The sequence below is a fragment of the Artemia franciscana genome, chromosome 1, assembly GCF_032884065.1.
Source record: "Artemia franciscana chromosome 1, ASM3288406v1, whole genome shotgun sequence".
Taxonomy (NCBI): Eukaryota; Metazoa; Arthropoda; class Branchiopoda; order Anostraca; family Artemiidae; genus Artemia; species Artemia franciscana.
The window spans coordinates 52,186,346-52,210,407 of NC_088863.1; the positions used below are offsets into that span (position 1 = coordinate 52,186,346).

At 36.1% G+C, this 24,062-nt stretch overlaps 1 protein-coding gene across 1 annotated transcript in view; it reads left to right on the top strand.

Moving 5' to 3' along the window:
- Window positions 1-24,062, top strand: part of LOC136040721 (protein arginine methyltransferase NDUFAF7 homolog, mitochondrial-like) — a 65,192-nt gene that overhangs the window by 32,483 nt on the left and 8,647 nt on the right. The window contains exons 5-6 of the mRNA XM_065725052.1: window positions 4,875-5,024; window positions 10,305-10,490. Coding sequence (XP_065581124.1) covers window positions 4,875-5,024; window positions 10,305-10,490 — 336 coding nt within the window. The remainder of the gene's footprint in view (window positions 1-4,874; window positions 5,025-10,304; window positions 10,491-24,062) is intronic.

Here is a 24,062-nt window from a genome sequence, read left to right on the forward strand (position 1 = left end):
CTTTGTTATAAAAGGGTTTAATAAAAGTTTTCCTAAAATCGCTTAGTACTTTTCCCTCTTCAAAAACAACAATTATAATCTTCAATATTTTGTCTCTAACTTTGTAACTACTATATTTCAGAATCAGTTTATTGATTACGAAAAATGTGGTTCAATCCCGCTTTCTAGGGCTATAATGAAAAAAATGTTTAGATGGCTTGGCCACGTTCTACGGATGAAGGATGACAGATTACCGAAGATTGTCCTTTTTGGCCAACCGTTTGGGGCTACACGGAAGGCAGGTCGTCCTTGTCTGGGCTAAGAGGATGTCATAAATGAAGATTTAAAGGAAATGGAAACTTCCTGGGAGGTTTTAAAGAAGGAGGCTTTCAATAGATTAGGTTGGAGGAGGAGCGTGCGTAGCTGTGTTGGCCTCAGGTGGCTTGGTGCTGCAGTGAGTTATTGGTAGTAGTAGTAGTAGTAGTAGAAGTTTATTGATTAGTCAAAAAAAACTTTAAAAGTTTTATTACTCTATTTGTGTTGCGAAAGCAACACTGGTTTTGTCCCGTTTTTTTTTTTTTCCTATGCCACCGATGTCGGCTTATTCCTAGAAACTGATAAGGGTCTAATCTGTACGATTTTTACGGAAAGTGTGGACCTCAGGCCGGATTGATGAATATGGCATTACATTTTGGAAAGCTCCGCAGAACACTTGCCTGGGGCCAAAAAGGATGGTTTTTGCTTGTCCACGAGCCAGAGCTTATGGTGTGCGAAGTGAAGTGGAGTTATATGGCCTATGTCAGAGAGGAGTATCTGAAGTTGTGCAACCAAGCTTTCGTTTCATCAAACCATGTTTCTGCTTTCGAGTGGAAAGCTCCGTTCTAGCAGGCAAGCAGGCAGGAACCACTTTCAAATTGAAGACGGACTAAAATCTATAAGTGTTAAATATATGCGGCAGTTACCCGGCCCCACAGCCAATATATCTTCTTTAAGTGATAAATAGAAAAATTTACAGAAGCAAAAAAGCGGCATTTTCCCACGGGTCCGAAAGTGCTGCTGTGATTTTCGCTGGGTTTATCATTTGTTTTTTCGGACTTGGGATTGAGGTAGAGAAATGTTATCAGATGTACCTCTTAAACTTTAAAATTTCTCTCATTGCTAAAGAAGTTGGAGCTTACCCTTTGCTCCTTTCTAAGTGGTGACGTTAGAAAGTTGGCCTACGGCAAAAAAATCAACTTTTGAACTAAGACAGGTGGAATTTTTTTTTCGACGGTAATCGATAGCTCTTGATGAGCTGATCAAAGTATATGTCATCCATTTTTTTAATACAAAATTCCTTCATGAGATATACTAGTTTGAAAGTTTCAAGGGGTTGACAGCTTCAGTAGTAGGGTACACACTGAAACCAAAAATAAGCCGATACCAATTGTGAGACATGCAGGGGACTTGTAAGGATTCGGCAGTGAGGGGTTTGCAAGTTTTGCTATTTGGTGTACCTATTATTTGTTTCCAGTATATTTGATGATAAGACCGAGTTGGTTCCAGTGGTAAGACATGTAGGGGACTTGTAAGTAATAATCCTCTGTTAGGGTTCAATCATCTATAGTGAAGAGGGGTTTGTAACTTTTGCTAGTTGGTGTAGCCTACCCATACTCACTGTAACCTAGAATTAAGTGTTTACGCAACAGGTACAAACGATAACGTAAAACAACGAGGCAGTTTCGTAATAATTAATAGAGTGTCATCTATGGTATTTTCATCCTGAAAAGTTACGGACAGCTTTATAATACCAACTAGATTATATAAGATATTGTTCCAAGTCTTGATCCCTCACGATGTCTACAATTGAAAAGGATAAAGTTCAACTGGCTGCAAAGTCAATTTAGTCCCTTCTTTCGATATTCTTTTGTTATTGTTGTTTTTTCAACGCTGAGGAATAGCCTTTGATCTTGTGATTACTGATTGCGTTCTTCTTTGAACACAACATTTTAAAAGCTTCGATAGGCTGACAACTTTAGCGTTTAACCGATAGCAAAGAAACAAAACCAAATTGCTCAGGCAACGTAGTTATTTAAATCAAAGGTCTTGAAGCAGAAGTTTGGCCCCATACTAGTGATAGTTCTGTTTTGGATGAACCTTAAGCAACTGTTTATCCTGAACTGTAAAGAAAAATTGCTTGAAGTTCAGCAAAAGTTGTTTGTAGTATTTATCAACAAAAAATTGAAATTTCAACAGCTGAAAATCGTTGGAATTGAATATGTAAGGCCTTATTGGATTTACCAAATCATTATTGAATATCCAACTTGTTGAGAAACAAAAATATTAGATTTACATACCAAATTAAAATTCCAAATTGTTTACTGAATTGTGCTGCGAGAGCAACACTTTGGTTTTGTCTCGTTTTTTCTTTTCTTTTTTTTCTATGCCGCCGATGTTGGCTTATTCCTTGAAACTGGTAAGGGTCTAACCTGTGTGGTTTTTACGGAAAGTATGGACCTCAGGCTGGATTGATGAATATGGCATTACATTTTGGAAAGCTCCGCAGAACTCTTGCCTGGGGCCAAAAAGGATGGTTTTTGCTTGTCCACGAGCCAGAGCCTATGGTGTGCGAAGTGAAGTGGAGTTAAGTAGCCTATGTCAGAGAGCAGTATCAGAAGTTGTGCAGCCAAGCTTTCGTTTCATCAAACCATGTTTTTGCTTTCGAGTGGAAAGCTGCCTTCTAGCAGGCAAGCAGGCAGGCACCACTTTCAAATTGAAGATGGATTAAACTCTATAAGTGTTAAATATATGCGGCAGTTACCCGGCCCCACAGCCAATATATGTTCTTTGAGTGATAAATAGAAAAATTTACAGAAGCAAAAAGCGGCATTTTCCCACGGGTCCGAAAGTGCTGCCGTGATTTTGGCTGGGTTTATCATTTGTTTTTTTTTTTTTTACTTGGGACTGAGGTAGAGAAATGTTATCAGATGTACCTCTTAAACTTTAAAATTTCTGTCATTGCTAAAGAAATTGGAGCTTATCCTATATGTGATGACGTTAGAAAGTTAGTCTACGGCAAAAAAATCATCTTTTGAACTAAGACAGATAGAATTTTTTTTGACGGCAATCGATAGCTCTTGATGAGCTGATCAAAGTATATGTCATCCATTTTTTGGTGCAAAAATTCCTTCATGAGATATACTAGTTTGAAAGTTTCAAGGGGTTGTCAACTTCAGTAGTAGGGTACACACTGAAACCAAAAATAAGCCGATACCAATTGTGAGACATGGCAAGGAAAGGTCAGCTATTAGCTCATAATCATCTTCGGCAGTGAGGGGTTTGCAAATTTTGCTATTTGGTGTACCTTTTATTTGTTTCCAGTGTATTTGTGATCAGTGATCATGTGATTACTGATCGCGTTCTTCTTTGAACATAATGTTTTAAAAGCTTTGATAGGCTGACAACTTCATTGTTTAACCGATAGTAAAGAAACAAAACCAAAGTGTTGCTCTCGCAACACTTTATTCGGCGAAGCCGGACAAAGGTTGCCGCAACACTTCACGTTGCTCAGGCAACGTAGGTCTAGTTACTAGTAAAATCGTCATATTTGGTGACAATACATTAAATATGGCAACCCTGATTAACAGATAGTGAATTTAAGCAATATCTTATTCTCATTTCTATTGGCCAGTGGAAATGTCAAAATAATGAACATTTTCATTGCCGCTTGGGTTAGATCTGACTCATCCCAACTGGTCATAATAACAGCAGTGAGCGGTCCTCAATAACCTGGATCCGACATAAGCAAAAATCGGTCGTTCTCCCGCTCAAAGAGAAGCATAGAAACTCTCCGGGGCTTGTTTTTATCTGAACAAGGCTGTTCATTAATAACCCTCATGTCCTGTCTTGGTTTTATCTAGAGATGGCCAAAAAAAGATTGTTTCTCTTTGATTAATACACTATAACTATTCCACTACCAATACGAAATTAAAAAAACCTATAATATTTTTCCATTTCTTCAAAATATTCATTATAAGCTAAAAATGGTTGTACTTCAATTTATGTGTGCACATTAGAAGGTCTGTACATAAATTTACTTTAAATGGCAGCCAAGCCAAATTTAATACGATGTTCAAGAAACTTCCATCTATAATTGAGATCCAAACCATTTTTATTAATAGAACCTATTTACTTTGAGAATTGCATTTTTCTGCTGAAAAGTCTATAAATATTGATATTTTGAACAATTTGTTGAGCTTCAAACACGAATCACAGTCTCAACAAAAAGTTGGATTTTTTTTTTACTGGTTTAAAATCCAGCAAAATTTTTTTTTGGAAATCCAATTTTCTTACAGTGTGGGAGATTCACATCAATGCCTTAAACGAACTTACCTAACGCCAAAAGTGTCATCGATGGTATTTTTTTTATATTTTCTTAAACGATTAGAGAATAATTTTGAAACAAATTTGTTAATTTTAAACGACCATTGCCAGCTGAGAATAAAGTGTCAAATTCTTCACCATCTGTTAAGTTAAATTTCCAATTACGCATCTGGAGTATATACTGCTTTGATTTCATTTTGGATTTATGTATTCATAATTTGCACTTTTTTTGGGTCGATAAGAATTATTTTTATACTTTTTTTATAATGACCTTCCTTCATTGAACAACCAAATGAAATTCTTGTCCCTCACCCTCTTCCCTAAACTTTCGTGGATTAACAACCATGTTTCTGTGAGTTTTTAATTTTGTGGATTGCTCTTTGTGGGATAAGGGTTTGTAGGAGGGGGGGGGTATAAATTGATTAGATTTTCGCTTCTTTTCTGGAACTAGCACCACTACAGGAATCAATTTCTTTTAAATTCATATTCAGGCAAAAAAAAAACTGTCTTATTACTCAATTTATTACTTTTAGTTTCTTCCTGCTTCATCACCAAAAGAAGCAGAAATAAGTCCACAAAGCATTCTTATTGCAAGAGATATAGCACGAAGGATACATGAAGAAGGTGGAATAGCTTTAATTACCGATTATGGACATGATGGCACAAAAGGGGATACTTTTAGAGTAAGACATTTTTTTTTCAATTTCAACATTATTGTGATTTTATGTACTTTGATTGCTTTAATTTTAAGCTGAAAATCAGGTAACAACAACGAAATTGGCTGTCTACAGCAACAATACTAAGGGCAAGCAATAGTAAACGTCAGCGACAATATTAAACCTCAGTAACAATAGCAACGACTAAATGTAATAAAATTGTAAAATTAAAAATTCCAAAGAAAAACGAAAAAAGGTTCTGCCACTTAGTGGTGGTTTTCACTACTGGATAGGTGTCATAGCAAACTAGATATAATACACAGCAGAGGGGATCAAGCTTTTGATTTAGAAATTACTGCATATAATCATTCTTAACTAGCCTTTAAAAAATAAATCGTGGCGCTTTGCACCATATTTTTGCCATCTCATTTTTTACCAAGTGCCTAAAAACATCAGGGGGCACGGGGCGTCCCTCTTCCCTCCCATATGTGACGGCCGAGCCTGCTTGGCTACCCTAAATTAAGTCTGGGTATGCTCAAATGCAAAGTAAATACTTCTAGGAAAGTAAATCCCTACATCAGAGCCGTTAGAGTGGAGTCAATTTGGGGGAGGGGATAAAAATTGGGGAAATACCTGCTTAAAATAAATAGAAGCTCTCTGTTTATTCACTGGTGTAAATACATTTTTGGGATTCTTTTTTAAAACTTATTTCAAAGAATATTTTTTTTTAGGTAATTACCTAAATATCCCTTGAGAATTTTTCTTTCAGTAAGTCATCAACTGGAATTAAGTGAGATACTATAATGTTTTCACGTGACAAAATTTACCTTCTTCTATTAGAGCTCGGATTAAAAGCATCATTTTATGTGGTATGTGGCTGTTGCTCCACGCGAATCGAATGTTGAACTTGGTATATAAATAATTTAGGTATGATGAATCGTCTAAAGCGTCATGTTTATAAACAGGCAGCAAAAATAGACTCGCGCAATGGAAGTTACAAATACTTGACAGATTGCACAGCCAATGAGACGTGCGTGGTATGCTATACATAATCTTTGACACATCTTACTACTTATAATCTCTGGCTTCTAGGAGCATGTTTGTTTATCAGTTTGTTCTTTGCTAGTAACAGTTTTTAGTTGCACAGGAATAAAAGCACTAATGACTGTACAGATAAATTGATCTACTTAAAGCCAATATTGCATCCTCCGAGTTGGAAAAGAATTTCGCTTCATCTGACAGAGACAAAATCTTCGCCCGGAATAATATGTGATTTGTGTCCGTTTCTTATTAAAGTATGGATATTCAGTTTTGTGGTCGTTTTTTTTTTTAATAATTAAAAGCTTCCTGTTTACACACAGGTTTTACGATGCATATTTCACAGAATCTTATTCAGTAAGGAATTTTCTAAAAAGTCTCCAAGGTGCTATCATTTTAAACAGACATATCCAGGGGCGTATCCATGGGTCATTTCAGTGACACATGTGCCCCTTCCCTGAAGGTAAAAAATTACGCCAATTACAGAATTTGAGATAATAGAAATATCCACGGGGGATCTAAATCTTTATCGGTGCACCCCCAAACATTAATTCTGCATCTGCCCCTGAACATGTTAGATGAAATTAATAGAGAGAAGTAGCGGGAATGTTTTCACGTGACAAATTTAACCGTATTTGTTGAAAACTTAGATTAAAAATGACATTTTAAGTAACATATGGCCATTGTTTAAAGCTAATCAAATATGGGACTTGTTACATAAACATTTCGGTGTAAATAATCATCAAAACAGAATATTTCTTGATAGGCGCATCAAAAAGACTTATGTAATTGCTGTATATTCAACGGAGTTTATATCATCAACAAGACGTGCGTAACGTGGACCACATCCTGGACAGAATGGTAAGATAACAAGACTAGTTTTTTGCTGGAGAAATCTTCAAATTATTTCCAGGCCATGTGAATTGTGACGCAGAATTGGAATTCGGAGTTATACACTAATCACTTACTTTAGTGTTTATACCTCCTGATCAATACCACTGGGGGAGAGGAACTTTTTCCAGTGTTTAAACTTGCAAAAATTGATAAATTATGGTTATTCTGTCAATCATTTATTGATAGTCTTGTATGATAAGTGCATAGTATCCACGGGCAATTTCTTTTCGGCAGGTGGTGGTAGAGTGGGGGTGTCAGTGGGTTAAAATTAGCAAAGTTGAATTCATAAAAATTATTTGAAAAAACCCTGTTTATCAATGAAAGTCAGCTTTCCAAAGTCAATGAAAGTAATCGAGAAGTAATATATGAAGTCCTCAGTATGAAGCATGTATGAAGTCCTCAGGAAAAGAACGATTTTTATGCCCCAGCAGCGGGTCAATATGGACCAGTATGTTATACAATGATAGTAATGCTTTTACATCATTATATAGTTTCCTGCCTATTCTTAGGGGGAGGGGTTGGGTGAATTATTTGGTAAAGGAAGCGGTGTCTAAGGTCTAAAAAGTTTGTTTTTAAGCCAATAGGCTAAGCTCCGAATAAAAGCTCCTTGAAACCGCTATAGAAGACGGTGATAATTTTCCCACTAATTCCCCATTACTTGGAGTTGGTATTATTGGCACTGCCTCTACAGTATAGACTGAGTGTCCAGTATCGGGACTATTACGGTAACTGCTCTCCTCTTATTGCAGGAACAGCAGTTTCGACGAAATAAGATAGACTTTAGACGTTTTTAGTATTGTGAGGAAAAGTTTAACTTTTTTGTCAAGAGTGAGGTCTGAGAGGGGTGGCAACCAATCTTTGTATCGAAATAATTCATTTTTTTTTCTAAAATTAAATTTAAAAAAAGAGGTTTTTTTTAACTAAAAGTAAGGAGCGATATTAAAACTTAAAACGAAAAGAAGTTATTCCGTATATGAAAGGGGCTATCCCCTCTTCAACGCCCCGCTCTTTACGCTAAAGTTTTTTATTGTTTTAAAAAGTAGAGTTGTGAGAAAGAGTCAAGCTTTAGTGTAAAAAGGGGGGCGTTGAGGAGAGGACAGCATATTTCATATACGTAATAATTTCTGTTCATTTTAAGTTTTAATGTCTCTCCTTACTTTCAGGTAAAAAAAGAATGTTTTTTTTTTTTATTTTAATGTCTGAACGTTTTTGAATTAATTTAGGTTTTGATTTTGGCTCACCATACATGAACAATTAAAATAAAATTTGCATATGTTTTTTATTTTTTGGGCTAAATGGCTTTCTCAAAGTTTTGATCTGACGATTTTGTGAAAAAAGGGGCGGTAGAGGTGGTCTAGATGCCCTCCAGTTTGTTTGGTTAATTAAAAATGCCGCTAGAACTTTCAATTTTATTTAAGAACGTTTTTATCAGCAATAAATATACGTAACTTAAAAATTAACTTACGTAACGCACTTCTATATTCGTATATTTTTATTACGTATATGAGGGGCCTCGCCCCCTCGTCAATATCTCGCTCTTTACACTATAGTTTGAATTTGTTCAAATTCATTAACGATGACCCCTGACTCACAAAGGCCATTTAACTAGAATAAATAGCTCTTTTAAAATTACTAAAAATACTGTAGCGTAAAGAGCGAGGTATTGAGGAGGGACGAACCCCCTTATTTACGTAATAATTTCTGTTCGTTTTGAGTTTTAATTTTGCTTCTCACTTTCACTGGAAAAGAACTTTTTTTATATTTAGTTTCTCAACGTTCTGGAATTGGTGCAGGTTTTGATTTTGGCTCATCGTACATGAATAATAAAAACGAAAATTGCGTATTAATTTTACTTCTTTTTGGCTAAATTGCTTTCTCAAAGTTTTGATCGGACGATTTTGATAAAAGAGACCGGTAGAGGGGACCTAGTTGCCCTCCAGTTTTCTTTGGCAACTTAAAAAGGCATCTAGAACAGTTAATTTTATTTAGCGAACATTTTTATTAGTAATAAATTTACGTAACTTACAAATTAACTTACGTAACGAGCCTTCAAGTTCGTATATTTTTATTATGTATATGAGGAGGTTCGCTCCTCGTCAATATCTCGCTCTTTACACTAAAGTTCGAATTTTGTTCCAATTCTTTAAGAATGACCCCTGAATCACAAAGGCTGTTCAATTAGATTAAATACTTTTTTCGAAATTACTGGAAATACTTTAGCGTAAAGAGCGAGGTATTGAGGAGGGGACTGAGTCCCCTCATATACGCAATAATTTCTGTTCGTTTTAAGTTTTAATGTTGGTCCTTACTTTTAGTTGAAAGCTCGTTTCTTTATTTAATTTCGTATTGTCTTTTTAAATAATGCTGGAAAATCCAGCACCCCCTTCATGGATATTCTCTTCCCCATGATAATTTCCGCCATGAAAAGATCCTCTCAGGTGACCTCATTCCTCCAAGCCTCCCACCACCAGAATAAATCCTCCATGAAAACGGCTGTATGCTTCCCAATAACCAATACTATATGTGCAAAGTTCGTAATTTGCAGCCCTTCCCCCAGGGACTGTGGGGGATTAAGTCGTCCTAAAAGACATAGCTATTATACTTTTCGACTATACTGAACGAAATAACTATCTCAAAACTTTGATCTGGTGGTTTTAGGAAAAAATGAGTGTGGGAGGGGGTCTGGTTGCCCTCCAATTTTTTGGTCACTGAAAAAGGACACTAAAACTTTCAATTTCTGTTAGAATCAGCCCTCTCATGACATTCTATTACCACTAGACCGATAAAATTTCCCGTGGGGGAAAAACAAACAAACAAACAAAAACAAATAAACACGCATTCGTGATCTTTCTTCTGGCAAAAGATAAAAAAATTCCATATTTCTGGAGATAGGAGATTGAAACCACTACACTAGGGTTCTCTGATACGCTGAATCTAATGGTGTGATTTTCATGAGCATTATACGACTTTTAGGGGATGTTTCCCCTTTTTTCAAAAATAGGGCAAATTTTCTCAGGCTCTTAACTTTTGATGTGTATGACTAAACTTGATGAAACTTAAATATTTAAAATCAGCATAAAAATTTGATTCTTTTGATGTAGATATTGGTTTCGAAAGTTCATTTTTAAAGTTTTACTTACTACTGAGCCTGGTCGCTCCTTACTTACAGCTCGTTACCACGAACTGTTCGAATGTAATTCTCTCTAATAAGGCCTTATCCTCAAAATTCTGTTATCAAAGCACTGTACCGCTAGGTTTGATTTAATTTACTTCGTTATTAGGTCAGAGAGCATCTGCCCAACTTGTCATTATGCTGTTTCTATTCAGAAATAAATGCATTTAAATAAATAAAATTATTCTAATTCTTATTTTTAGGGTTTCAGGAATCACCAGCTTCATGACCCCTTAGTGGACCCTGGAACAGCAGACTTGACAGTAGACGTTGATTTTTCACTAATCAAAAAGGCTGTATCTGAAGAGACGGATACATCTGTGTTGGTCTATGGGCCAATCACACAAGCTAGGTTCCTCTCCGGGTTAGGAATTGAACAGCGACTTCAGGTAAGTCCGACGTTGTTTACGTGGACATCAAATTCTTAAATACTTTTGAACCTGGTTGTTCCATGGATTTAAATGTATATTTAAAAAAAATATCTTTACAAAACCAAAATTTTTGTCAGGGCATAACTTCTATGGCCCCAAAGATCAGCTCCAACCTACATATTTGTTAGTAGGACCGATGTTAAGGGAATGAGAGGGGGGCTGGTAGTAAAAAAAAGGCTATCTGATTAAAAAAAAAACTTAGTTAGCTATTGTAATGTTTTGTATTTTTTCTAGAAAGTATCTAAAGCACCAAAGATAGTGAAAATGAAATTGGAGTATTTGAATCAGTTAAGTGAAAACTTACTCAACCATAGAATTAGGAGTTGAATTTCATTGCCATTTTCGTTAGAAGTTCCATGTCATTTTTAAATACTCAAGATCCTTACATTAAGAAACAAGTGTCTGAGCTCGGGGGTTAAAATTATCGTTGAGATTGCACCTGAGATCATCGCCTAGAACATGCCGCATTCAGAACCGAGAGCACCTGAAATAAGTTTTTTCGTATGCCGTGCTGAATTTTATCTCATATTTTTCATCCTTACAGTCAGTTGACGAGTAAACAGAATACGTAATTGTCAAAATAATCTTCACTACAACGAAAATGTCGGTGGAGGTATAAACTATATGCATGAGGTTAGCTCTTAACTGTGACGCTATAAGAAGGACAACATCTTCCACTATTAGCCACTGGAGATGGAAACAGTTTTTTCCAACAATTCAGCTCAAGTAAATCAAGACCCTCTTTCGAGAGAAAATATTCTTCTAAGCAGATAATATCACAACTACGTGATAGTTATTCTAGAAGAGGTCTTCCTAACGCAAACGTTCTAGGAAATAATTTGAATCACAGAACAAGTCACTTTTTAAGTAAGTCTGCACGACTGGACACTTGAAGCGCATGGAGGTGGCACCATATAGGCTGCACTTCATAGGGTATTTACACGGAGTGGCTTTTGCTTTCGGATGTTCACTTGAACGTTTTGCGCATTTTGAGTAAAATTTCACACAGCTTGGTGGCATACCTGTATTGCTGGAAATTACAGTATTGCATTAGCAGGAACTTGAACTCAATGAAAGGCCTGTGCTCATTAACAACTACTAAACTGTAATGAGTGGCTTGTCTGAGATGTGAATTTTTAGCAGATTTGACCCGTTATGAGCATGTTCTACCTCGTTCAGAGCAGTTTGCTACTAGCAAAATAACATCATCAGCTTTAAGGCTTTCAGAAATAATGAAAAGAATTCCAAAGTATGATGGGCTTTTCATTTTAACTTCCAAAGGCTGGCCATGAGTAGTGAGAGACTGCGATACCGATTGAGTATCGGTCAAAATGATACTCCAAGCATTCTTTCGGGACTTTAATTCAAAAATATGATCACTGATATTGCCACAAAACTTCATTATGAGTCTTTTCGCGATTTGGGATCGTTAAAACCTTTTTTTTGGGTTATTCAAGACTACCTCATACGTCGGTTTTGACTTTTTGAGTAAGTGTAGCATTTGTTTCACTGGTCAATTCAGGCACCTCATCAGATTAAAAAAATAATACATCAAGGTAGGACTATTTTGCTTTCATCACATAGATTGCTAATCATATTTCTGGCATTATAAATCATCTTCTGCCAATCTGGAGCATGTTTGAAAAATTCAACCTCAGTCCACAGCATTTTCTAGGGTTCAAGTATTACATCAGTGGCAAAAAAGTATGAAGCAGTTTTTGCAATATCAATGCGAGCGTTCACTGATTCTCTTGGTCAAAATAAGAAGTTAAACATTGCATTCCTAGTCAATATCTCGCCCACCATCATGGTGTTTAACGAAACGCATACACACAGCGTTTGACTGACGCAACTGACTGAAATTGACTGCCGCAAAATTTAAAAAATCCAACTAGCTGAGGAAGCGGGCAATTTCCCATCTTCTGCTCTTCTAATTATAATTTTGGGTAATATGGAAAAACAATGTTTTCCCAACTGTCAACAATGAACCCTAGGAAATAATAATGAACAAAAATGTCAAGTGTTTCAAGAACTGTAGCTTGTTTATCAAATAGTTCGTGGTAACGAACTGTAGTAAGGAGCGACCCGGCTCAATAGTAACCGAAACTCTAAAAAACGGAATTTTGATACCAGTAGTTATATCAAAAGAATTGTATTTTAATGCTGAATTCAAATATATAAGTTTCATCAGACTCAGTGGTACCCATCAAAAGTTACGAGCCTGAGAAAATTTACCTTATTTTAGAAAATAAGGGGAAACACCCCTTAAAAGTCATACAATCTTAACGAAAATCCCACCATCAGGTTCAGTGTATCAGAGAACCCTACTTTAGAAATTTCAAGCTCCTATCTACAAGGATATGGAATTTCGTATTTTTTTGCCAGAAGACAACTTTTTTTTTTTTTTTTTTTTTTTTTTTTTTTTTTTAGGGGCGATCGTATCGACTCAGTGGTCCTAGAATATCAAGGTAGGGCTCATTCTAACAGAAATTAAAAGCTATAGTGGCCTTTTTAAGTGACCAAAAATTTGAGGGCACCTAGGCCCCCTCCCACGCTCAGTTTTCCCCCAAAGTCGCCAGATCAGCATTCTGAGATAGCCATTTTATTCACCAATGTCGAAAAACCTAATAACTATGTCATTGCGGACGACTTACTCCCCCACAGTCCCCGTGGGAGGGGCTGCAAGTTACAAACTTTGACCAGTTTTTACATATAGTAATGGTTATTGGGAAGTGTACAGACGTTATCAGGGGATTTTTCGGCTTGGGGGGAGGGTTAGAGGGGGGGTATGTAGCAAGATTTTTCAATGGAAGAATTTGTCATGGGGGAAGATAATTTCAATGAAGGGGGCGCAGGATTTTCTAGTATTATTTAAAAAAACAATGAAAAATAAATATGAAAAGTTTTTTCAACTGAAAGTAAGGAGCAGCATTAAAACTTAAAACGAGCAGAAAATATTAAGCATATGAGGGATTCACCTCCTTGTTATACCTTGCTCTTCACGCTAAAGTATTTTTAATAACTTCAACTGTTTATTCTAGGCCTTTGTGATTCAGGGGTCATTCTTAAGGAATTGGGACAAAATTTAAGCTATAGTGAAAAGAGTAAGGTATTGATGAGGGTGCCAATCCCCTCATATACGTAATAAAAACATGCGAATATAGAAGTTCGTTACATAAGTTTATTCGTAAGTTTCGTATATTTTTTACTAATGAAAATGTTCGTAAAAAATTAGAAGTTCTAGTTGCCTTTTTAAGAAACCAAAAAATTGGAGGACACCTAAGCCTCCTCCCACGCACTTTTATCTCATAATCTTCCAATCAAAACTATGAAAAAGCCATTTAGGCAAAAAAAATTAATATGCCAATTTCGTTTTAATTATTCATGTGCAGAGAGCCAAAGTTAAAACATGCATTAATTCAACAACGTTCAGAAATTAAATAAAAAAACAAGTTTTTTTTAACTGAAAGTAAGGAGCGACATTAAAATTCAAAACGAACAGAAATTACTCCGTATATGAAAGGGTCTGTTTCCTCATCAACGCCCCGCTCTTTACGCCAAAGTTTGAGTCTTTCTCTCAACTCTACTTTCTAAAACAGTAAAAAATTTTAGCGTAAAGAGCGGGGCATTGAGGAGGGAACAGCCCTTACTTTCAGTTAAAAAAAACTTTTTTTTATTTAATCCTATTAAAGACCAAAGCTAGACCTTTCATCTGAGGTACGAATTGATATTGAAAGTATGATTATCAATAGACAACTTATGTAAGAAATAAATTATAGAAAACAAAGCATATGCTTAGTGATCATGCGTAGGGTGAGAAAAATCTATTCTGACAACAAAATAAAATTTCTGGAGAGAGGAACGTTTGGATTCACGGCATTTTTACAAGTAGGGGAAATCGGGACTAGTTGAGACGGTGGTAGGTTGATACAGAGATTATTTTTAACCTTTGCACATGCAAAGCCTCAAGGGGCGGTCGAAAACAAGTCACCGTAAAATGATCGAGCCAGAGTTATGCAGTTATGCAGTATAGTTTCAGAGTTATGCAGTATGTAGTTGATGCGTGACGAAAAAAGTTAGTTTTATAACTGAAAATTAAATTTTCTATGTTGTTTTTGCGTGATAAAAGTGGTGCTAGTTTTTGAAAAAAACCCTCCCCCCAAACAATAATAGCCACGACATGCTATTCGGTTGTTTTCAGCTAGTATATTAACTTAGATTTGAATAACAAGGGTATAATGCTTTTGAAGTATTGTTATTTTAAACAACACTTGACCACTTGGGGCAAGTTGATACGGCAGGCTGAGGGCAATTTTCTGTGTATGAACGTGCCCCAGCATAATTTTACGGTGATTCTAAATTTTCGATTGATGAGCATAGTGCGAACATATAAGAGGAACATGGATAAGAACACACCACCAATATAATACGAGAGACACCTACAGCTTAAGAAATCGACAAAGCGACGTTTTCTTGATTTGTTAGAAGAAAAATGAGTCAGATGGCACGGAACTGACAATAGCTTGTTGATTCTGATTAGTATGTACCATGAGAACATGTAGGCGATTATCGTGGAGCCAACATTGAGTTTAGCTTTTCTATACGTAATTTACACTGCACTCAATAAAAATGTTTATATCTTGATTTATAACCACCTATTGATTGCAATCCTTTCAAAATATCAGTCGCTGTTACCACAATACCAACTTGCCCCATGTCGATATCAACTTGCCCTGATCTGGGGTAGATCGGTACATTTTGACCTGTTCACTAAAAAAACTTGTCATATTGCTTAGTTTTTACCAAAATAAAAATAATTGTAATAAGGTGCATAGGCTTTAAGAATAGTTTTTGTATGGTCTCAAGTAGCACCACTATCCCATAAATACTGTATATCTGCATTGTTGAAGGCTAAGGTAAGCTTTCTAATAATCCACATGCAATGAAGTTCTAGTACCCTTTTGAACTTACCAAAAAAACTGGAGGGCACCTAGGCCTCCTCCCACGCACATTTTTCCTCAAAGTCCCCGGGTCAAAATTTTGAGATAGTCATTCTGTTCAGCCTAGTAAAAAACCTCATAACTATGTCTTTGGGACGACTTAATCCCCCAGAGTCCCTGGGGGAGGGGCTGTAAGTTTCAAACTTTGACCACTGTTTACATATAGTAATGGATATTATGAAGTGTACATACGTTTTCAGGGGGACTTTTTCGCGTTGGGGTGGGGGTTGGTCAGGGAAAAGGGGTACGTGGGAGGATCTTTCCATGGAGGGATTTATCATGAGGGAAGAGAATTTCGATGAAGGGGGCGCAGGATTTTCTAGCATTATTAAAAAAAAAAAACGGAAAAAATTTTTCAACTGGAAGTAATGAGCAGCATTAAAACTTAAAACGAACATAAGGTATTACGTATATAAGGGGGTTCGTCTTCTCCACAATACTTTGCTCTTTACGCTAAAGTATTTTTAGTAATTTCAACTATTTATTTAGCTTTTGTGACAATTTTGTAATATTTGGGACATAATTCAAGCTTTAATGTAAAGAGCGAGGTATTGACGAGGGGGCGAGCCTCCTCATCTACGTAATAAAAGTATACAAATATAGAAGTTCGTTACGTAAGTTAATTCGTAAGGTATGTATGTTTATTACTAACAAAAACGTTCGTAAAGAATAAAATAAAAATCTAGTTGCGTTTTTAAGTAACCAAAAATTGAAAGGCAACTAGGCCTCCCCCTCCAATACCTTTTTTTATTAAAATCGTCCGATCAAAAGTATGAGAAAGCCATTTAGCAAAAAAATTAATATGCCAATTTCGTTTTAATTATTCATGTGCGGTGAGCTGAAATCAAAACATACATTAGTTCAAAAACATTCAAAAATTAAATAAAAAAAAGTTTTTTTAACTGCAAGTAAGGAGCGACATTAAAACTTAAAACGAACAGAAATTATTCCGTATATGAAAACTGTTGTCCCCTCCTCAACGCCTCGCTCTTTACGCTAAAGTTTTTGTTTATAGTTTTAAAGATAGAGCTGTGACAAAGCGTCAAACTCTAGCGTAAAGAGCGGGGCGTTGAGGAGGGACAACCCCTTCCATATGCCAAATAATTTCCGTTCGTTTTAAGTTTTAACGTCGCTCCTTACTTGCAGTTAAAAAATTTGTTTTTTTTATTTTTAATAGCAAACAAAGGTAACTAGACCTACGTTGCCCGGGCAACGTGAACTGTTGCGGCAACCTTTGTCCGGCTTCGCCGATTAAAGTGTTGTGAGAGCAACGCTTTGGTTTTGTTTCTTCGCTATCGATCAGTAATCACATGATCAAAGGCTATTCCTCAGCGTTTAAAAAACAACAACAAAATAGTATCGAAAGAAGGGACTAAATTGACTTTGCAGCCAGTTGAACTTTATCCTTTTCAGTCGTAGACATCGTGACGGATGAAAACTCGGAACAATATTTTATATAATCTAGTTGGTATTATAAATCTATCCCTAACTTTTCAGGATCAAAATACCACAGGTGACATTCTGTTAATTATTAGGAAACTATCTCATTGTTTTACATTCTCGTTTGTACTTGTTTCTTCACTATCAATTAAATGATGAAGTTGTCAGTCTATCGAATTTTTTAAAACGGTATGTTCAAACAAGAACGCAATCAGTTATCACATGACCAAAGGCTATTCCTCAGCGTTGAAAAAACAACAACTACAAAATAATATCGAAAGCAGGGACTAAATTGACTTTGCAGCCAGTTGAACTTTATCCTTTTCCATCGTAGACATCGTGAAGGATGAAAACTTGGAACAATATTTTATATAATCTAGTTGGTATTATAAAGCTATCCGTAACTTTTCATGATTAAAATACCATAGGTGACACTAATTATTACGAAACTACCTCATTGTCTTATGTTATCGTTTGTACCCGTTGCGTAAACACTTAATTCTGTCAGATTTAAAGAGATCGAATACAATGTGCACCAATTTGCAAAAATTTCTAGCCCAAAGTGAACAGATTCTTACTCACAAGTCCCTCTCCCGTGATAGACATCAAGTACACCGGAAACAAATAAATGGGTACACCAACTAGCAAAAGTTGCGAGCCCCTCATCGCTGAAGATGATTGTAGCCCAACAACTGATTATTACTTACAAGTCATCTACATGTCTTACCACTGGAACCATGTTGGTTTAACCATCAAATACACCAGAAACAAATAATAGGTACACCAACTAGAAAAAGTGACAAAACCCTCATTGCCGAAGATGATTATGAGCTAACAGCCGTTTCTCGCTCAAAGTGAACTGATTCTTACTTATAAGTCCCTCTCCCGTGATAGGCACCAAGTTCACCGGAAACAAATAAATGGGTACACCAACTAGCATAGTTGCAAACCCCTCATCGCTGAATTTGACTGTAGCCTACCAGCAGGTTATTATTTACAAGTCCCTTACATGTCTTATCACTGGAACCAAATTGGTTTTACCATCAAATACACTGGAAACAAATAATAGATTTTCCAACTAGCAAAAGTTGCTAACCACTCAATGCCGAAGGTGATTATTACTTAACAGCCAACTGTTGCTTACAAGTCCTCTATATGTCTCACGATTTGTATCGGCTTAGATTCGTTTCAGTGTGTACCTTACTACTGAAGTTGTCAACCCCTTGAAACTTTCAAACTGGTATACCTCATGAAGGAGTTTTTGTACCAAAAAATGGATGCCATATACTTTGATCAGCTCATCAAGAACTATTGATTGCCGTCAAAAAAAAAATTCTATCTGTCTTTGTTCAAAAGTTGATTTTTTTGCCGTAGGCCAACTTTCTAACGTCACCACTTAGAAAGGAACAAAGGACAAGCTCCAATTTCTTTAGCAATGAGAGAACTTTTAAAGTTTATTCGTCACATCTGATACCATTTCTCTGCCGCAATCCCAAGTCCGAAAAACCGAATGATAAACTCAGCTGAAATCACGAACAGAAATGGGTAGAAACCATAGATGACAGCAGTTTCGGACCCGTGGGGAAATGCCACATTTTTGCTTCTGTAAATTTTTCTATTTATCACTCAAAGAAGATATATTGGCCTTGGGGCCGGGTAACTGCCGCATATATTTAGCACTTATAGATTTTAGTCCATCTTCAATTTGAAAGTGGTGCCGGCCTGCTTGCCTGCTAGAACGGAGCTTTCCACTCGAAAGCAGAAGCATGGTTTGATGAAACGAAAGCTTGGCTGCACAACTTTAGATACTCCTTTCTGACATAGGCTATATAACTCCACTTCACTTCGCACACCCTAGGCTCTGGCTCGTTGACAAGCAAAAACCATCCTTTTTGGCCCCAGGCAAGAGTTCTGAAGAGCTTTCCAAAATGTAATGTCATATTCATCAGTCTGGACTGAGGTGCACACTTTTCGTAAAAACCGTACAGGTTAGACTCTTACCAGTTTCCAGGAATAAGCTGAGATCGGCGGCATAGGAAAAAAAAACAAAAAACGGGACAAAACCAAAGTGTTGCTCTTGCAACACAATTCATTTGGAGATTGCTGCTTGCATGGTCATACTGCATTGTCACCACCACAACTTTCAAATGAATTGGTTTGTCTTTTTTAAAAAGTCACTTTCTCTATGAAGAGTTCCATAAACGAAATTGAAGCTTTAACTCTTGTTTTGCTCTAGCTTCATTCAACGTAATCGAAGATCGAACCATAAATAGTCATTGATATATAAATAGTGTGAGGTGATGTAGGAATCTAAATCGCTAAAGCAAAAGCCGTGGGAAAAACTTTTTGAGGTAAAGATGAACAAAACTGGACAATGAAATCTATTTTTGGAAAACAGGGAACAGCGATGACTGGCCACAAAAACGATCTAAATAGGTCTAGAATGTAAGAAAGAAATCTCTGTTTTTCCCAGGTCGGTCGCATCGAACCTGTGGAGGGGTTATGACATCAAGAAAAGGCTCAAATTGTGTGTGTTTAGAAGACAAGTGACAATGACAATCCCTATACAGAAACCTGTCCCGTGTGGAGTACCAGGGCCCGGTGACGAAGCCGCCGGGCTCCTAAAAAATGATCTAGGTAGGTCAGAAGTTTGAGAAAATTCCTTAAGAGCCTTAATTTTGGAAAAAAGATTTAGGTCAGTGACGTAATTTTGTATGCATCATTGCAGCATTTGCAATGACGTTGTCACACTTATATGGAAAGATTAGTAATTGCAAAAATATTTCTATATATTTTAGCTTGGGATTACAATAGTTAGAAAGTCTTAGAAAAGAAAACCAAAAGTTTGAAATTTTGTGGACATTCTGAGTGAGAAACCGGTCTCGCTTGAATAATCAAATGTGTCTGAAAATCAAACAGTTCGTGGTAACGAACTGTAGTAAGGAGCGACCCGGCTCAATAGTAACCTAAACTCTAAAAAATGGAATTTTGGTACCAATAGCTACATCAAAAGAATTGCATTTTAATGCTGATTTTAAATATATAAGTTTCATCAAGTTTAGTCTTACCCGTCAAAAGCTACGAGCCTGAGAAAATTTGCGTTATTTTAGAAAATAGGGGGAAACACCCCCTAAAAGTAATAGAATCTTAACGAAAATCACACCATCAGATTCAGCGTATCAGAGAACCCTACTGTAGAAGTTTCGAGATCCTATCTACGAAAATGTGGAATTTTATATTTTTTGCCAGAAGGCAGATGACGGATGCGTGTTTATTTGTTTTTGTTTTTTTTTCCCAGGGGTGATCGTATCAACCCAGTTGTCCTAGAATGTTGCGAGAGGGCTCATTCTAACGGAAATGAAAAGTTCTAGTGCCCTTTTTAAGTGACCAAAAAAATTGGAGGGCACCTAGGCCCCCTCCTACGCTAATTATTTTCCCAAAGTCAACGGATCAAAATTCTGAGATAGCCATTTTATTTAGCGTAGTCGAAAAACCTTATAACTATGTCTTTGGGGACGACTTACTCCCCCACAGTCCCCGTGGGAAGGGTTACAAGTTCAAAACTTTGACCAGTGCTTACATATAGTAATGGTTATTGGGAAGTATACAGGCGTTTTCAGGAGGATGTTTTGGTTGGAGGCAGGGGTTGAGAAGAGGGGGATATGCTGGGGGAAATTTCCATCGATGAATTTGTCATGGGGGAAGAAAATTTCCATGAAGGGAGCGCAGGATTTACTAGCATTACTTAAAAAAAATAATGAAAAAATAAATATGAAAAAGTTTTTTTTTTTCAGCTGGAAGTAAGCAGCAGCATTAAAACTTAAAACGAACAGAAATTATTACCCATATGAGGGGCTCACCTCCTCCTAATACCTCGCTCTTACGCTAAAGTATTTTTAGTAATTTCAACTATTTATTCTGCGGCTTTTGTGATTGAGGGGTCATTCTTAATGAATTGGGACAAAATTTAAGCTTTAGTGTAAAGAGCGAGGTACTAACGAGGGGGCGAACCCCCTCATACATGTAATAAAAACATGAGAATACAAAAGTTCTTTACGTAAGCTAATTTATAAGTTACGTATATCTTTTACTTATAAAAAGATTCGTAAAAAATTAAAAGTTCTAGTTGCCTTTTTAATTAACCGAAAATCGGAGGGCAACTAGGCTTCCTCCCCCGCTCTTTTTTTCTCAAAATCATTCGATCAAAATTATGAGAAAGCCATTTAGCCAAAACAAATAAATATACAAATTTTGTTCTAATTATTCCTCTGCGGAGAGCCAAAATCAAAACATGCATTGATTCAAAAACGTTCAGAAATTAAGTAAAAAAACAAGTTTTTTAAATGAAAGTAAGGAGCTACATTAAAACTTAAAACGAACAGAAATTACTCCGTATATGAAAGGGGTTTTTCCTTCTCAACGCCCCGCTCTTTACGCTAAAGTTTTTTACTGTTTTAAAATGTAGAGTTAAGAGAAAGAGTCAAACTTTAGCGTAAAGAGCGGGGCGTTGAGAAGGAAAAGCCTCTTTTATATACGGAGTAATTTCTGTTCGTTTTAAGTTTTAATGTCGCTCCTTACTTTTATTTAAATTTTTTTTTTATTTAATATCAGTATGAAAAGACATTAAATTGCTTAAAGAGTGTAAACAAATGTACAACCTGGACTGTCCTTTAAAACTAGAATAATAAGGGAAGCTAAAGCAAAAGGCATTGGAAAATTGTCTGTAGTGATAAAAATCCAAAATGAAAAAGAAAGAAAAAATGGGGATTTGAAGATAAGCGACAGTGGAGTCAAAATTCGCCAAAACTGAAAATGATAGTTATGATAATTGGGTTTGAAATTCTGAGATAGATAAAATCATCAATGTTTACCATGCCTTTGTTTAAAAAAAGAATCGGCGATATGTATATCATAATTACAAAAGACAAGCCGGGGCAAAAGTCAAAGTTTAACATTTTATAAAAGCTCCAAGCGATGAAATAGCTATGAATAACAGCATTAGAATTTATAAGGACGTTAGCCAAGAACCTGATACTGCATCATCCTCTGTTAAAAGAATAAAGTTTTGGCGTTAAAGCTAGACCAATGAGGGCAGCTAAGGCTGCCCTTAATGGGTTTGGGATTCTGAGATAGATAAGGTCAGCAATGCTTAACATGCCTTTGCTTAAAAAAAAGTTTCGGCGATATGTATTTCATAATGACAAAAGACAAGCCGGGATAAAAGCCGAAGTCTTAACATTTTATAAAAGCTCCAAGTACAGAAATCAAACAGTTCGTGGTAACGAACTGTAATAGGGAGCGACCCGACTCAATAGTAAACGAAACTCTAAAAAACAGGAATTTTGATGCTAAAATATACATCAAAAGAATAAGATTTTCATGCTGATTTTAAATATATAAGTTTCATCAAATTTAATCTTTGTCATCAAAAGTTACGAGCCTGAAAAAATTTGCCTTATTTTAGAAAGTAGGAGAAAACACCCCCTAAAAGTCACAGAATCTTAACGAAAATCACACCATTGCATTCGGCGTATCAGAGAACCCTATAGCAAAATTTTCAAGCTCCTATCTACAAAAATGTGGAATTTCGTATTTTTTGCCAGAAGACAAATCACGGGTGCGTGTTTATTTGTTTGTTTGTTTTTGTTTTTTTTTTTCCCCAGGGGTTATCGTATCGACCAAGTGGTCCTAGAATGTCGCAAGAAGGCTCATTCTAACGGAAATGAAAAGTTCTAGTGCCCTTTTTAAGTGACCAAAAAATTGGAGGGCACCTACGCCCCCTCCCACGCTCATTTTTTCTCCAAAGTCAACAGATCAAAATTTTGAGATAGTCATTTTGTTCCGCATAGTCAAAAACCATAATAACTATGTCTTTGGGAATGACTTACTCCCCCATAGTCCCTGGGGGAGGGGCTGCAAGTTACAAACTTCGACCAGTGTTTACATATAATAATGGATATTGGCAAGTGTACAGTCAGGGGATTTTTTTGGTTTTGGGTGTGGGGTTGAGGGGAGGGGCTATGTGGGAGGATCTTTCCTTGGAGAAACATGTCATGAGGGAACAGAAATTCAATGAAAAGGGCGCAGAATTTTCTAAAATTACTATAAAAAAAACAATGAAAAAATAAACATGGAAAAGTTTTTTCAATTGAAAGTAAAGAGTAGCATTGAAACTTAAAACGAACAGACATTATTACGCATATGAGGGGTTCTAAAAATACTTTAGCATAAAGAGTGAGGTATTTAGAAGGAGATAAATACCTCGCTCTTTATGCTATAGTATTTTTAGTAATTTCAACTATTTATTCTACGGCCTTTCTGATTCAGGGGTCATTTTTAAAGAATTGGGACAAAACTTACGATTTAGTGTAAAGAACGAGGTATTAACGAGGGTACAAACCCCCTCATATACATAATAAAAATTAAAGAATATAAAAGTTTGTTACGTAAGTTAATTGTTAAGCTACGTATATTTTTTACTAATAAAAAAATTCGTTAAAAATTAAAATTTATAGTTGCCTTTTTATGTAACCGAAAAAAATTGCATGGCAACTAGGCCTCCTTCCCCATCCCTTATTTCTCAAAATCGTCTGATCAAAACTAAAAGAAAGCCATTTAGCCAAAAAAGGAATTAATATGCAAATTTCATTTTAATAATTTATGTGTGGAGGGCCAAAATCAAACATGCATTAATTCAAAAACGTTCAGAAATTACATAAAAAAAATAGTTCTTTTTTAACTCAAAGTAAGGAGCGACATTAAAGCTTAAAACGAACAGAAATTACTCCGTATATGAAATGGGTTGTCCCCTCCGCAATCCCTCGCTCTTTACGCTAAAGTTTGACTCTTTGCCACAATTCTGCTTTTTAAAACAATTTAAAGCTTTAGCGTAAAGAGCGAGGGATTGCGGAGGGGACAACCCATTTCATATACGGAGTAATTTCTGTTCGTTTTAAGTTTTAATGTCGCTCCTTACTTTCAGATAAAAAAAACTATTTTTTTTTTATGTAAGAGCTACAAATAATGACGTTAGAGTTTATAAGTACGTTAGCCAAAAACCTGATGCTGCATCAGCCTCTGTTAAAAAACA